Source organism: Teleopsis dalmanni, chromosome 1, assembly GCF_002237135.1.
Source record: "Teleopsis dalmanni isolate 2A chromosome 1, ASM223713v2, whole genome shotgun sequence".
Taxonomy (NCBI): domain Eukaryota; kingdom Metazoa; phylum Arthropoda; class Insecta; order Diptera; family Diopsidae; genus Teleopsis; species Teleopsis dalmanni.
In genome coordinates, this window is record NC_051846.1 from 86,611,837 (window position 1) to 86,628,576 (window position 16,740).

General features: G+C 32.2%; 1 protein-coding gene across 14 annotated transcripts in view; it reads right to left on the bottom strand.

Annotated features, from left to right (window-relative positions):
* Positions 1–269: 269 nt before the first annotated feature.
* Positions 270–16,740, bottom strand: part of LOC119668762 (endothelial zinc finger protein induced by tumor necrosis factor alpha) — a 69,908-nt gene continuing 53,437 nt past the window's right edge. For 4 of the 14 annotated variants that reach the window (XM_038078374.1, XM_038078376.1, XM_038078377.1 and 1 more), the window contains exons 3-10: positions 6,133–6,897; positions 5,319–6,072; positions 4,249–4,506; positions 3,363–3,620; positions 2,031–2,222; positions 1,664–1,950; positions 1,498–1,602; positions 270–1,352 (exon numbers count right to left, since the gene is read on the bottom strand). In XM_038078374.1, the coding sequence (XP_037934302.1) occupies positions 861–1,352; positions 1,498–1,602; positions 1,664–1,950; positions 2,031–2,222; positions 3,363–3,620; positions 4,249–4,506; positions 5,319–6,072; positions 6,133–6,582 (2,796 nt within the window). In that variant the 5' untranslated portion in view covers positions 6,583–6,897 and the 3' untranslated portion in view covers positions 270–860. Of the gene's footprint in view, positions 1,353–1,497; positions 1,603–1,663; positions 1,951–2,030; positions 2,223–3,362; positions 3,621–4,248; positions 4,507–5,234; positions 6,073–6,132; positions 6,898–16,740 lie in introns of all 14 variants that reach the window. The other 10 variants (XM_038078379.1, XM_038078382.1, XM_038078380.1 and 7 more) reach the window with 10 other exon arrangements.

Here is a 16,740-nt window from a genome sequence, read left to right on the forward strand (position 1 = left end):
TTAAACTTTCTTGACAAATTACGAAAACTTAAATTAAGTTTAATTAAAATAATTATATTAAATATAAATATTATCAGTGTCATTGTTAAAATTAATAAGAATTTGATATATTGTATACATTTGTATATTATTGTTTGTTTATATGTATCATTTGTTTTCATATTCGTTCAATATATATATATACATATATATATATATTGCATATATAGTTTTTTTTTTTTTTGAATTTTATGTATTGAATTTTTATTTTTTGTATTTTAAGTGAAATTATTTGTGTTAAAAAAATACTTTTAATACTCTGAAGCATTTTATTTTTAATATATCTATTTGACATATACCCGTAGGAAAAGAATTTAGAAAGAGTTTCCTAACGTGGATATATGTTCAGATAAATGGTTACACATTTTTATGTATTTTTATTTTAGTCATTTTTTTTATAATTTTATTAAATAACTTTATAAAAAAAATTATACTTAGGCTGCTTGATGTCATCATAGAGATCCGAATATCGAGTGAATATGAGGATGTATAGGAATTGCATGTGATAATGTAGGTGGTGGTGGCGGAGGCGGCGGTGCTGCAGTTGTGTGATGCGCATGTGGTGGAGGTGGACCACAAACGGGTGCGCTGCTATGTGGTGGATGATGTGTGGGATGATGTGCGGCTGCTGATGGTGCTGCCGCATTTGGAGGTAGAGCGGCTACTGGTGGTAAAGTTATGGAGAGTGTAACTGTTTGAGGGGGAGCTGTATGTTGGCTATGAGCTTGTGGCTGTTGTTGTGACTGTTGTTGTTGATGTGTTGGCAATGAAGCAGCTGCCGATGTTACGGGTACCACCACAGTTGCTGCGGTTGAGGGATGTCACTGTGCCACCACAGATGTTGGCACAACTACTCCTGGAGCCGAATTGGCTAATGTGACAGTAACTGGTGGTTGCGCATGTGCCGCGGTTGGTTGACCTTGTGGCTGGAAAGTTTGTGGGAAAGCCGGGCCATAACATTGTGGGAAGTATAATTCATTTTTAACAACCGATTGTTGTCCTCCATTGTTGGCGCCTGCCATGGAACGTGGTATTAATGACTTATCGCCGGGTGCGGCTGGATTATTGTTATTTAGAAATTGTTGTGCTACGGCAGCGTTTTTAGTTTCGTTCATTAAATGGTTGGCTGCCGCTGCTGCGGCTGCTGATGCTGCGGCCACTGCTGCGTGATTGTTTGTGTTATTATTTGTGGTGTTGCGTCTAGCTTTCGTAGCATTTGGATTCATGTGGTTGTCAATGTGTTTAGTTACCTCATTTTCGGTAGCAAAACGACGTCGACAATTTGGCATGGGGCAACAGAATGGCCGATCACCCTTGGAATAATAAAAAGTAAATTTTATTAAATTATAAACTAGTTATTCTCTATACATGAAATAAACAATATCATTTATAAAACAAACAAATCTAAGTATTTTATATTATAACATGTATTCAGATATAGATCTTCTACTCTACAACTACCTGGTGGGTTCTTGTATGCTGATCCAGTATGGCCTTTTGTCTGAAATCTTTGCCGCATTGTCCGCATTTGTAGGGTTTCTCGCCAGTATGAATTCGCAAGTGCTTATAATATTAAAAATTAAATAAATTTACTTGATTTTAAATGTTTCTGTGTTCAACTTACCTGGTTTAAAATGGTGCGTTGCCGGAAGAAACGAGGACAATACATACAACCAAACGGCTTCTCATTGGTGTGTATTCGCAAATGCTGTGTCAAGTGTGATTGCTGACGGAAACGTTTACCGCATTCTGGGCATGGATATGGACGCGATTCGATGTGTATACAACCATGTTGTAGTAAAGTTGTTTTCTGTTTAAATTCTTTGTCGCAAATAGGACAACGCACATAAAGAGGCATATTTGCCGGACGGACACCAATATGTTGAAGTACATCTGGCAATATCTTTTGTCCTATTAAGAAATATAGAAAAATATATATACAAATATTTAGAAATTATTACACATTTTTTGGCGTGTATTTTAAATTTTACCTTTGCCATCCTTGAAATATGCTGGATAATGAATACCACCGCTGCCATCTGGTGTATTTTGCGAATCTTCATCATGATATCCACCGGCAGAAATGTCATTCTTAGATTCAGTCTCATCACCGGGAAATGGAACATCCTGTGGCCATAACGTCGGATGAGGTCCATTCTTAAATATAAGATGTGGTGACACATCTGCATTGATGAAATTAAAGAAGTAGAAATATGTTAAAAACATTTTAATTTTGGGCAGTACCCATAAAAAATTTAATTAACTAAGCTAATCTACTTAGAGCAGGTAAAGTGCTTCAGCACTTTATCAAAGGATCGAAATTTAGTTAATTAATTAATTAATTTAAATTTATTTAGAGATCGTCCTTATTTAACTTTTTGCCAGATTTGTTTTTTTTTTCATTTCCAGAATAGTGACTTGTTTACGGGAACCTAACTTAAAGAGGATAATAAAATAATTGGCAATTTCTGAGAGTGATTTACGTCTGTTTTCAATAGGTTTTAAAAATAAACGAGCCAAAAAATTAGTATAATTCAATTAATTTGCAGAAAGGACAGTGTTTGAAACAAATAATTCACATAAATAAATACGATTAGATTTGTTTATATATATTATAGAAAAGAAAGCTTTTGCCAGAGGTATTTTGACAAGATAATGTGTAAGTATTTTTGTATATGCGTTAGTATGCCTCATTCTACAATTGAATTATTTCGTGGACATATGTCAGATATAAACAAGTAACACCATTCTGGAAACAAAGCCATTTCCTTTAATCAAAGTGCATTAAGACGATATTAAAGAGTGACGCCAAATCAAAACTTCAACTATTCTATTACATGAATTTCTTTAACGTTAAGATACAAATATTAATCATATAAAAAATATTTAAATTAAAAAGCAAATAAAAAAATTTTGGTTTTTTTTGTTTAATTAGAAAACCTAAAACTTAATTAAATGAAATAAAATAAATTGCAGAAATTTCAAATATCTTTCTAATGTAAATAGAGCCAGAAAAGTGTAACTATCCAAGAAATTTTTAGAGTGTATTTTTAAGAAGAATTTAGAACTTAACGCCATTGTTTAATTTTTAAAAGTTATTCTGTAATTAATTCTAAAAAAAAAACAATTTTATTATTTTTTGAATTGTGTTCAATTTCCCTGACTCTCATCTCTTCTAGTTGGTAAATTTAAATTAATATTAATATTGGCGTCACTCTTTCAAAATCTAATACGATTTAAGATTTAATTTTTTTCGAATTAAACTCTCGTTTATCTCTAAATCAAATTCTATCATTCATGAATTTTCAATAACTGTCGCTCGCCTTGGTGGGTGCGCACATGTTGATTGAGGATGGCCTTCTGGCGAAAGTGCTTGCCGCACTGTGGGCATTCGTAAGGCTTCTCACCCGAATGGATTCGAACATGTTGATCTAAGTTCGCTCGTTGACGGAAGCTACGTGAACAATATCCACAAGTGAATGGTTTCTCGTTGGTGTGTATACGTAAATGTTGAGTAAGATGAGTTTGCTGTCGGAAACGTTTACCACATTCTGTGCACGGAAAGGGGCGAGCATCTGGTTCTTGAAAAAAAGAGAATTTTTTTCAGCAACTAATTTAATATAAAAAATTTAAAGAAATGAAAGAAGACAGTGCACATTTAAACTAGACCTATCGGCGAGGACTTTGAGCAATATTATTCTAAAGGCCTGGCCTTATACCTTCCTTATTGAAAATGAAACTAAGTGAAAAAGAAAAATAATTTAAAAGATAATTTTTTCAAATAAAAATCTTGTCCCTAATATATGTATATTCTGGTGTCGATTCTTACTTTCTTTGCATACATAGAGAGATGCATAGAAAATTAAGCATAAAAAGTTTATGTATAATAGTGATTAGGGAGTGTGGGTGTATTTTAGGCATTAAAAACAAAACAAAATAAAAAGAGTTCATTTAACAAAAGCAAATTTGTATAGTTCCAAGGAAGGCTGAGTTCATCGTTTGATATAATTTTAAAAGTAACTAAAATTCTAACATTAAATCTAAAGTTTGATTTAAAAGTAGACTTAAACTTGCTTAGCTACTATCCTAGGCATAAAAGGCGCCACTCTTAGTATAAAAAATTAATGTTAAGGAAATAAATTTCGATCTTATAAGTGTAACTCTAATCAAAATCTAACATAAAAGAATTTAGAAAAAAATGTCGCTCGCCTTGATGGGTGCGCACGTGCTGGTTGAGGATGGTCTTCTGACGGAAGTGTTTGCCGCACTGCGGGCATTCGTAAGGTTTCTCACCCGAGTGGATGCGTATGTGTTGATCTAGATTCGCTCGTTGACGGAAACCACGGGAGCAATACCCACAAGTGTATGGTTTTTCGTTGGTATGTATGCGTAAGTGTTGCGTTAGATGCATTTGCTGGCGAAAACGTTTACCACATTCCGAGCACGGAAAAGGTCGAGCATCAGGTTCTTAAAAAATAAACAAAGAGAATTTCGTTTCAAAATTGAAGCTTAAAATAAATTAATTAAAAAAAAAAGAGAGAAGGCTGTGCACATGAGAGCTTTACACTGAGAACCCTACTATTAACCCTACACATTAGAAAAGAACTTTAGCTTAGGGAACCTAAAACTCCTATAAGGCGAGGACGGAAGAGATGTATAAACTTCAGAAATAAAATTCAATTTTTATTTTAAAAATATTTAAATAAAGATATGATAAGGCTAAGTCTGAACTTCGAGGAAGTTAATAAAAGAAGTCATGTTAAGATTGTTAACTACTCTTATGTTCTTTCAAGAGATCTATTGCAATATGCGTATTTGTTAAAGTAGTATATTATATAGAATTTGATTGTTTGATCAAATGTAGAAACCACACAATGATAGCTGCATTGGAGTTATAAAATTTTAAGTCATGCAAGAGCATTTTTGTTTGTTGATTCATTTTTTTAATTCAACCTAAGCGGAGTATTGATTGCCCATTATAAACAAGTAACACCATTCTGGATATAAAGCCATTTCCTTCTATCAAAGCGCATAGAAGTTAAAAATGAAATTTGGAAAATTTAAAAAAATGAATAATTTTGAATTTTGCAGGGCGATTTTAAAAAGGAAAATAATTGAATAAATATTGGACTGAAGAGCTATTAAAACTAAATCAAATGCTTTTTTTATCAATTCTTGCAATAACTGTCGCTCGCCTTGGTGGGTGCGCACGTGTTGATTGAGGATGGCCTTCTGGCGAAAGTGCTTGCCGCACTCTGGGCATGAGAAAGGCTTCTCACCCGAATGGATGCGTATGTGCTGATTGAGTATCGCTCGTTGACGGAAGCCACGGGAACAATATCCGCAGGTGAATGGTTTCTCATTAGCATGTATGCGCAAATGTTGCGTTAAGTGCGACTGCTGGCGAAAACGTTTACCGCATTCCGAACACGGAAAAGGTCGAGCATCGGTATGAATGCGATCATGTTGCAGCAATGTGCTTTTCTGTTTAAAGTCTTTGCCGCAGGTAAGACATTTAAAGAGGCGCAAATCGCTATGCGGCTTGGCCGACTTATGTGTAGCAGGGGAGTTTGTAGGATGGCGTCCACCACTACCGTTACTAGTGTGATTGCCGTTTTGTTGTGCGGTGCCATTTTGTTGACCAGGTAACAGCTCGGGCATGGAATAAGCTTCAAGGCCGCCATTTTGATCCATCGGACCTGACATACCAGTTAAAACGGGCTTGTTGAGATAATGTAGTGGAGGAAAGCCAGGAGGTGGTGCTAGCATAGCACCTTGTGGTGCTGGATGCCTTGGGGCATAATAACTGCCTAATTCACCAGCTTGCGGAGCTTGATAACCATTTGTTGGATCATTTGGCTGTGGTTGACCACCATTTTGCTGTACATGTTGTGGATTCCCTGCCGCACTCGCATCATTACCCGTAGGCTGATGCTGTTGTTGGGGATCATTGTTACTTTGGTTTGGGTTTGGTTGTTGCGCTGAATTTTGTTGCGGATTACCACCTTGTAGACCGGCAACCTTAAATGAATGCTGTTTTTTAAATTGTCTTTATATTTTTCTTAGAAAATTAATATATCTTTTTCTACCTACCTGATTCATACCAGTTTCGTCGTCGTGTCCGTTGTTACCATTTGCGCGCTGTTGTTGTGACTGCTGTGGGTATGGACTCGTTGATGGTGAACCTTGATGACGTACACCATCACCGCCATTTTCTCGTACGTTAGGATCGCCAGTTGGGCTCTGTGGTTGACCTGCACCCGCAGCTGCCTGCGCTGCGGAAGTTATTTGAGGCGCAGTATTTTGCGCATTCTGTGCACTCAAATGCGTCTGTGCTTGTTGCTGTATGCCGGGATACATTTCAGTACCCCATTGCGCTGCTGTGCCGCCCAGTGCAGCAGCGTTGCGTTCTGCATCCTGTGAGTCTTTGTACAGCACGTAGGGCTGTCCTGTGTCTTGCGTTATACAATACATTATCTGCCGAGGCACTTTAAGTCCAGCAGCAATACAAGCCGCAAATGATGCGGAAAAGTTTATTGCCATTTCTGTGAAGTTCTATGCAATGCTTGGATTCTACTTAATCGTATATTTTGAATCTTTTCAATTAATTTTGCTAGTCCTAAATATTAACATAATTTAGGGTTTCTTACACTGCATAACATTTTAATTTAATTTTAATTTTTTTTTTAATTATACGACTTATCAAATTTATGGTAAATTTGTTGGGAAACAAAATTAAAATTTTATATTTTGCATTCTTTTTTGTTTCTAATTTTTGATTTGTTACTTCTTTTAGGCTTTGCCGAGAAGGTTTTTTACTTTTTGTATTAAGCCTTGATGTGATATCCTTTAATTGATCTGAAAAGGAAAAAACATTGATAAATGAAAATTATGTCATATTGAAATTCTGAATAACTATAATATTTTATAATAGTTAGTAATCTACTGACTCAACAAGAACAAAAGATCGAATAATACACATAGGCGAGAAACTAAAATTAGAATATTCGTCAATTTCGTGAATATTGGACAACCATCACATTTAACGTATAAGTGACACAAGAAAGATCGATCGATGAAGAAAATATGAATGAATAGGACACACTTTTTTAAAATACTACATATAAGATAGAGTAAGTCTTATAGTGATGATACATACAAGACATATGATGTAGATGTTGTCATAAGATCACCTAATAGAGGAACTATCTTTTTAATATATTGTATGGGCATCACAAGATATTGTACATACAATGCTATGTATGTAATAAGAACTTACATTATAAGGTTTCAATAACTATCAAAATATTAAAAAATAAAATTAATTATAATATTTAGTTAACGTAGGTACGTTAATTTTATTTTAGATGTACTATATTCATGCAGAAAAAATAGTCGCATATTATATTAAACCTCATTTGCATTTGTATATGTACATTTTCACTCATCTGAATAGGTTTTAGAATATAATGCAAATTACTAGGATAATGGCTCTCAGAGAAGCTAAACAGTACAGCCATATTTGATCAGTAGTACTACCAACTACTGTAGTTAGGGCCCTACGATTGACTAGGAGAGAAGGACAGTAAATAAGGTCTCAACTGAATCCGAACAAAAAACATAATGACAAAATGTCATCTGTGAATGATATCGTAATATTAGACGTGATAGTATAGATATATACCAAATAAATATACCAAACGAGGCGCGATATAGATAACATAAGAAAGGTTATATATATAAAGCAACTAAAGTTGCCAGCGACGACTTCCAATATTCTATGGTATTTCTTTTTTATTTTTTTTAATTGTTGTTGTTGTTGATATTAGAGTTAGAAGTAGTATTGCGATTAGTGTAAGTATCAGAACTTTATACTTGAATTAATATTTTAGTATTTATAAACATATATTTCAGATATTTTGTACCACGAACAGTGCAAGTTGAAATAACTATATTTCAGGTGAAAAAACAACAATTAAATTCGGGAATTTATGATTTTATTGGCTCATCTTTGTTGTTCTTATTTTCACATAATGGATTCTTCGTAAAATGTATGGTCCTCTACGAATTGATGACGATTATCACACCCGAATTAACTATAAGCTGGACGAGCTTTATTCTGACGTTAACATAGTTCAGTGAATTAATATTCAATAGTTTCCTTGAGTTGGTTATGTCTAGAAGATAAAAGCAAACAAAGGTGTTTGAAACAGCAGACGAAGGAATAAGCCATAGGCGTGACTATGCCTTCAGACACACTGTGTCACTTCGAAATCCATAAACCCATTTATTTTTTTTATAAAAGCGCGTTATCTTCTTGTTATTACTGCTTTTATTTCTAGATCTTTATTAGAATCTATAATATTTCATATTATAAGATCTTCAGTAATTTCTTTAGTATTTTGTTTAACATGTATTTTTAATTTTGATTATCTAGAATGAATTGTTAGCAAAAACTTTATTTTAATCCTTTTTTTTCCACATGAAACTTCAGACACGTATAAATCTATTCTTTAGCATAATTAACAATAACAAAGGTAACATACCAGTAAAGTAATAAAAAATTCTATTTAAAGAGAGTGAAATAGGGAATTGAATTTTAAATGATATACAAGTATTCAAACACTTATCAAAATCTCATTTATAAAGTATTTTGTAAGTTAAATTTTATAATAAAAGAATAAAACAAAAAAAAAAAACAATGAATATAATCGAAACGAAAATGAAAATAATCGATAAACTTGTGAAGTGGCACGGAATGTCATGGCAAGGCAAGGCAAGTCAAGTCAAGTCAAGTCACCAAGCTACCCAGCTACCAAGCCACATACAAAATATTAAAAGTCAAGATCGTCAGCTGCTGATTAAAAGGAGTGGCCGTGCCTGTGCCTGTGCCTTTACCTACTGCGCATACCGATCTGCCATACACAACCGCAGACAGTGAAATACAACAAGCGACAATCTTATGCCACCAAGATTTAATGCGGGATCAAGGTCTCATTTAAAATATTTTCTCAATTCAAAATGCATAAGAGCGGAGGAAAAAACGTTCGGCGGAACTGAGACACATCGAACTTTGGCGATGATGACGATCATTTTATATTTTAGCAATCTGTGAGTGATCATGTGGAAGACTGCAAAATGTTTTTGCTTCAAGGAAAATTTAAAAATAACAACTTGTGTTGAGCTGATGAATTATTATACGCGAGTACACGGAATGGTTTCGAACGGAGTGGGGTGGCCAGTTGAGGCACAGATTGTAGATTGGCATGCAAACAGCTTAAAGTCAAACGTGATGTCATACCTTCTCCGTGCACATTAATGGTTTCGTATATTTCGCAGATTTTGGAGATTTTGTCAGTTTAGATTTAATGTTTGCGATCAAAATTTATGTTTGATATTCTTAATTTATGGCAACAATCGAATTATGGAATACTAATTCTAATGTAAATGAGGTCATTTTGGCAAAATAAAATCAGTTTTTTATACCATTTTTTTTTTTTGTGTATCTCACGTCTTTCTAATTCCACACACATTTCACATAGTTTCTTTATCAAAATTTCAATTCACTTCAGTTTTATTCTTGAAGTTTATAATAACTTCAAAGGTAAAAACTGAAAATTTTTTTTCCATTTAAGCAAGCAAAAAAAAAGTAATAAAAAGTAATAGACAAAAATAATTTATAGTAAAATGGCTAAATATTTCGTAATTACAGAATTCGCTTAACTTCTAGAATAAATAAAATTATTTACGAAAAAATTAAAGCTCTTAGTTCAAGTTCATATATTGAGATACTATTCTATTTATTGAATGTATTGGGATCCGAAAGTATATGTAAAAAAAAAACAATTTGTGTTGAGATTTAGATCAAATTTTGATTTAAATATGTCGTTTGGAGTATAGAATATGGAGTTTGATATTAGCTGTGAAGTACAACATTATTTAAAAATTTGCCATGGAACGCCTTATACTACTGGATTCTTTTGAGGTGATTTTTGATCATTTGTTAACACTTAGCTAGAAATAGTTTGACTATAACTTAAAGAAGGAATATCCTTCAAGATAACGCAAAATCCTGAGTTTGTGGATTATCCTCAAATGTTCTTTTACGTAACTTCATAAACAAAGTCCAGTGGTGGCAATCTTAACACGATCTTAATGACCAAATCACACCACCAAAACGTGAAAATACTCGTCCCGGAATTTTTACGGGTAACAAAGACGAAGTAGGACGTGCTGTTGAAATCACATATCTTCCTGATTGATTTTAGCAATTAGAGTTAATGTTTTGTCACACCATTTTTAAAAATGGTTTAAAAATTGTTCAGCTTTTTAAAAAAATACGCACCCAGCACACTTCCAGAACAAGTGCTATGAATACACCAAATAGTAACTTTTTGTAAATGGAATTGGTTATCATTAGTTAGTAGTGGATTTTTACTATTTTCGATGTTAGATTCTACAATTTTGTTTGTTGATATATACAACAAGCGAAAAATAACCCTCATCGTTGAAGAAACCTCGATGGGAAAAATTGTCACCATTTTTGTATCAAATTTTTACAATTTTTATACGTTCAGCGGCTGCTAAATAATCCATATTGTAAAATGGCTACATATAATGCCTTGACCGTTCGAACTGACATATGTCACTTAATCATTTTTACAAAATCAAGACTACGAAATGAATAACACTTTGTAACTATACTTTCTTTGCCCAGATTGCGAGATAAATATATGCACTTTAATAAAATCCTAAAAAATATTGTTTTTATACGTTTTTGATAAATTTATTAATTTTAGAAATTGAACAGATATATAGTAAAATACAGTGAAAAGCGCCATCTGCTTTTGGCTCTTATAAGGTGATTCTATAATATCATTTATGTGACACAATAATTATGAAACCGTTGAAATATATAAATTCAAGAGTTAAGTTGCTTTCCTTTTTTAAATTAAGACTTTTCCAAATATAATAAGTAAATAAATAAACTTCATTTAGTGAAACTTCCAATATAAATATGTTAAGATAAACAAAAAAGAGGATAAATTCAGAAGATTTTGTTGACAAAAGTGTCAAAGTTCATTTGCATGCAGTAACGCTACTCCCATTTTGGCAGGTGTAATATTTATTTTATTTATTTATTATTTGGAACTAGAAAACTATAACGTTTCTAAATAAAAATGATCTCATCGACATAACGAATTTTATTCATTAACCAACTCAACTCATTTCGCTTACGCATCATTTAAATTGCAAACCGCAAACTCCACACGGCTTAGTTCAATACTTCAACTTAAGACGGCGATTGTGGTTATATAATTTATGTATGTACAAGTATGTATATAATTATTGAATTATATATGGAATATTTGTTTAAAAAAAAAAAAATTTTATTGCTATATATGTACTTGTAATATATAATACTATTGAAGTCCAATGGTATACAATATTTGTGGAAGTTGAGTCAACAGAAATTTTATAAATTATATATACAGCACTAGTTAATAACAATTATCCTCATTACACTTTAAGCTATATAGTTTGTATAGCACAGGTGCTTAAAGAAGTAATTGACTATATCTGTTTATAGCATGAAGTTAATACGAAAAGTGATCGATTTCTTCCTTCATCTAATTTTTTAGAAATTGAGTAATAGAAATTGATTTTCCAAATACATTTCTCTTTTAAGTGATTTTTTGTAATCTAAAATATATCTCAGCACTTCCCAGTTTCATGTTATGTATGGACAATACCATATATACCAGTTTTTAGTAAAGCTTATCATAATAAATCTCAAACTACTTTAGTCATCTTCAAAACCCAAATAAACCTCAAAAAATTGCGACCTAAATATGTCTATTATAGATCGATAATACAACGAGTTAAAAGTAGAAACTCAATGAAGTCATCGAGGTGCAAATATACAACAAAACGATGTGATACAATACGATATTAGAGATAATTGAAAAGAAAAGCAAATATAATGACATTGACAAATTTTATAGATTGATATTTGATCTTGAGAGTTGTTGTTGTGTCTGCAAAAATCTATGATACTAAAGTTTGTAAGATTATCTATAGATGTTACATGTTTGTAGGCAAATCTTTACTGTCTTTATAGAATTTGAAAATACGTCACAAATTGAGTCTTAAATAGGAATAATATTTAACCATAAGGCATGAATTCATAATATAATATAATATTCAACACTTTACAAAATTCTGAAATTAAATAAATTTCTATAACAGCTACTCTATTGATGGTTACAAAAAAACCCAACGTACCTATTACCTCTTTCACAAACTATAAATTGGAATTATATTAGTTTATTCTTCAAATAAACCCCGATTACTTTAGGATAAAACCAATGTTTTAGTCAGTTCACCAGTGCGCTTCACTTCAAAAGTTGAAAAAAATACAAATAGCAGATATATAGAAAGATAAAAATGGAAACGGTTCTACCTGGTGTTCAACACAATTGTACTCTGCAATGACCCTTATTAGAAATCTGAAGCCCTTTCTTCAGAAAGGGAGCCCGTTTTCATTTCAGATAAGCTTTTTTAGTGTGCAAAGTTCTCAAAATAATTGACCCAGCTAAAAACTTCTACAAATCCACTGCCAAAACTTGAGCTTCATTGGTCATGCCATAAACTAATTCATTTTCACGATGGCGTAGTGACCTATAGTCCATATTAAATTACAGTCTATTACTGTATTATTGGTTTATAAGTTGGAAAACATGTTTATCACCATAGCCTCATACCCCCATAATATTATTGCTAAAGTTGCACTTCCATCTTCTTATGCTTTCTAGCTAATAAACCATTCAAATAAGTTTTAGTTGACATTGCCTTTCCAAACGTGAAGAACATCAGTTAGAGCATTTGCGATCGGTCTTTCTTAATTATTGCTCTGAACAAGATACTGAGTTTTGTAGTTTTCGCCTCTTTCAAGATACAAAATCACTTAATTTTTTATATGTTTACTTGCAACGTAACGGAGTTTTTCTCGTTTAGAGGTAAAAACTAAAGAAAAATTAAGGCTATAATTGTATATATTTTATTAATATTCTAATGGCACAGAATCACTGGTGCGCAGAGCAAACTTGCCATATACCGAAGCACAAATCAAGCCGAACATATACTGCAAAAAAAAAAAACAAATAGTCTTAGAAGTACAACAATGATAATATGCTTAAGCCCACTATTTGACAGGCATGTAGGTGACTAGATCGGGTGTTCCAAGCGGGGATTCTCAACAGACGCTGTCAGGATAGTTGAGTATTTTTTAAGTTACTACCAAAGAATGTAGACGCCTAGTTTGATCTGCAACCAGCAAAAGGGTTTTTTTGCCGACGTTGTCAGGATGAGAGTATGGAAGAATATTTATTAATTTGCAGACAATTTATCAGAACATGGTTGAAAATTGACCTCAGGCTTTTATCAGTCACAAGATTCTTTTTTAGGGGCTGTTATACTCTTTTTTTTTGTTCAAATATTTTTTAAAAATAAATATATTTTTTCACTATTGATATGTTTTTACTATTGAGTTGTGCTCTAAAACATTTCTTCTGGGCTGTACCTTTCCATTACCTTTTGAGGTCTTAATGGTGAAAACGCATTTATGATTTTAGTATTAATTTGAAAGAAAATAATTTTGATTTTAACTTATGCTATGCTATACCAATTCGATAGTAATAGTTGAATATAATACCTTTGTACTGAGAGTTAATATTCCCTATCTGAGCAGAAACTACCAGTCATTTTTTGCATGGGCAATGCACTGTGTGTTGTTTGTGCAATATTTTCTGCTGCAAATGCAAAGGCAAACACTCGTACTTTTATCAAGTATAAACTGCTATGCACTCTTACGCTTTTTAGAGGGCGGCGTAAGTTCGGAGACGCACATTCGTGCGAGCACTTATGCATAAACTACCTTGAACCCGAACAAATGAGCTTAAAATAAAAAACACATAAAATAAATGAAAGCAACACAACACGATTGCGTTTGCGTTTGCGTTTAATGTATAAACGAATGTAGTAGATTATTTATTGTCATTGTTGTTGCCTCTGCCTCTAGTTCTGTCTTTAGCTCTGCCTCTGCCTGTGTGCTTCTATTTGTACTATTGTTGTTGTTATTGTTGTTGTTGCTTACACGAATTATTGCGCTCCATTGGCAAATAGTAAATGCTTTTAATGCGATGGTTGCTGTTTTAGTGGACGCTTAAGTTCGTTATCTTTTCGTTTACGTTCAATTTTTTTTATTTTATGCGTTTGTTTATTCGCTATGCATTCGTTTTTTTTTTTTGTACGTTGGTTTATTGACGTTAGCTTGGTGTTGTTGTTATTGTTGTTGTTGCAATTGCTGTTGTGTGTCTGTAAGATTATTTGCAGTATTCTTAAATGCAATTTATTTTTTGAATTGATGTTTGCCAGTTGTTGTTGTTGTTGTTGTTGTTGCTAAGTTGAAATGCAACAACTGCACAAAGAACGCTAACAAGAGCACCCAACAAACTCACACACAAGAGTGAATGCGTGTTGGATCTTCACAGAGGGCAAAGGGCCAAATTTATGGCATTTACTTATTCTTGTAGTTCTTCATATTTATTTTTGCATTTTTTTGTGCTTTTGACTTTTGCTTAGATTTGTCTTATTTGCTTTCAATTTGTTGGAATTGATATATAATTTGCATAAATTTTCAAAGAAATTACATATAAAATGGGGGAAGTACTAACAACAAAAAAACTACTAGAAAAAAGTTTGGTCTCACTTTAGAAAAAAAAAAAAATCAACACACATCTTTTGTTCAGTCTAAAGAGATCTGTGGTCAAAATGGGTGGTTAAGGTCTTCCAAATAATAAAAAAAAAAATTTTTTTTGTTTGTAATAAAATTGTCCATCCATGTACTGTTCATGGACTGATCATTAGACCTCTGCGCATTTAGCAGAGGTCTCTGTTTTTAAATCTGCGTGTAGTAACTATCGACTAACATTAATATCAAAGTCGTAGTTCTTAGCTCTAAATAAATGGAAAAAATCGACAGGTCAAAAGGTTTGAAGGAAATTGTCCGCTTAATGAAAGAAGCTTGTTCATTCAACAGTCAAAGTCGTAGTTCTTAGCTCCAAATGAATGGAAAAAAATCGTTAGACAATTCATTTTACAAATTTGAATGAAAATTGTCCACTTATATAAGGAGACAACAGCTCTCTTATAAACATTGTGTATATTGTCTACCTACCGACGATGTTAACATCAAAATCGCAGTCTTAAGCTTTACATATCATTATCTTGGAAATAATATGAATGAAAAATTGAAAACATAGAAGCATTAATATATCAATCTACTTATCTTATATTTACCAAGGTTTTTACTGATTCAAAACACATTTTATTGCTTGAATTTGAATTCGAACGGTTCTATCTGAACGATTAAAAGTTTAAACCACCAATCATGTCACCAAAAACTAGCGGAACACCATAGATAGCGAAATTACCATAATCTCGTCCACATAAGGGAATAAAGGTTTTTCCATAATCAACGCCAGAAAAAAACAAAAGGAAAGGAAGGTTATTACTTCTTAATACAATGTAACACAATAGACTAACAAAACCAAGTTTGTTCAGTTTCCTAAAAAAATCAACATTTATCTAAGCTCTGCTGAATCATCACAGTCTTTTGCACTAAATCTTTCAGTAATTTTCCTATATGTTAAAAACAAAAATAGTTGCAATGTAAAGTGTTATAACAGTTATCAAATTAATTTAATTAAGGATAATAATTAATTTGATTAAAAAAAAAATAATGGTTTAGATTCGGAATATATCTTCTTCAACTCTAATCGTTTAAAGCGTCAATATTTAAAATGTAACCATGATAAATAATAACATAATTTTCCTCTCTGTATTAACATCTGGTAAAGGACTAATAATTTGGAAGATTCAACTGTACCATAAAACTAAATATGTCGATAGTAATATGTATAACATATTTTATTTATAAATGTGTTTGGTCTGTTAATATTGGCCCTGTGAGAAAACAACTCATATCATGTAGTCGTATATATACTTACTACCAGTTAAGTGGTTACTTTGAAAAACTTATAGAAAACTTTGTCTAGAATCTTAAACTAGAAGAAAAGATCTAGAAGAAAAGATAATAATAATCTCAGTTTAATAATTCCTGAGGATCTACATTTTAGCAATTTAATTTAAACAAAGAAATAATACTTCCTTTAGAATACAACATTGATTTCACAAAATTTAACCTATTACATCCGTAAAAAATACTTTTTTTCTGGTTATTTGGTTTCATTTTGTTAGCTAATCCTGACCGCAACTTTTGTCTCGGTTAACCGTAAAGTTAACCATGAAGTTAACCAACTTTGTGCGGATTTAAATGAAATGCGAATATTTGTACTGATCTCGTTCATTTGTTAATTTGTGAAATTTTGTTACTTTTCCAGATTGAAGTATTTTAAGTCACGCTTGTTGCAAGTGAAAGCTGTGTTGCCTTTTCAGCTTTTTTTTGTTTTGTTTTGTTTTTTTTGCTTTTTTTTTTTATTTTATTTTTTTTAAATATATTTTCGGTTTATTGGCTTTTTTATTTTTTTTAAAATTTTTTTTAAATTTTATTTTTTTTTTGCAAGCAGGCAAACTCTTCACCGCTATTTCGCTTCACATTTAATTTAATTTAATAATTCA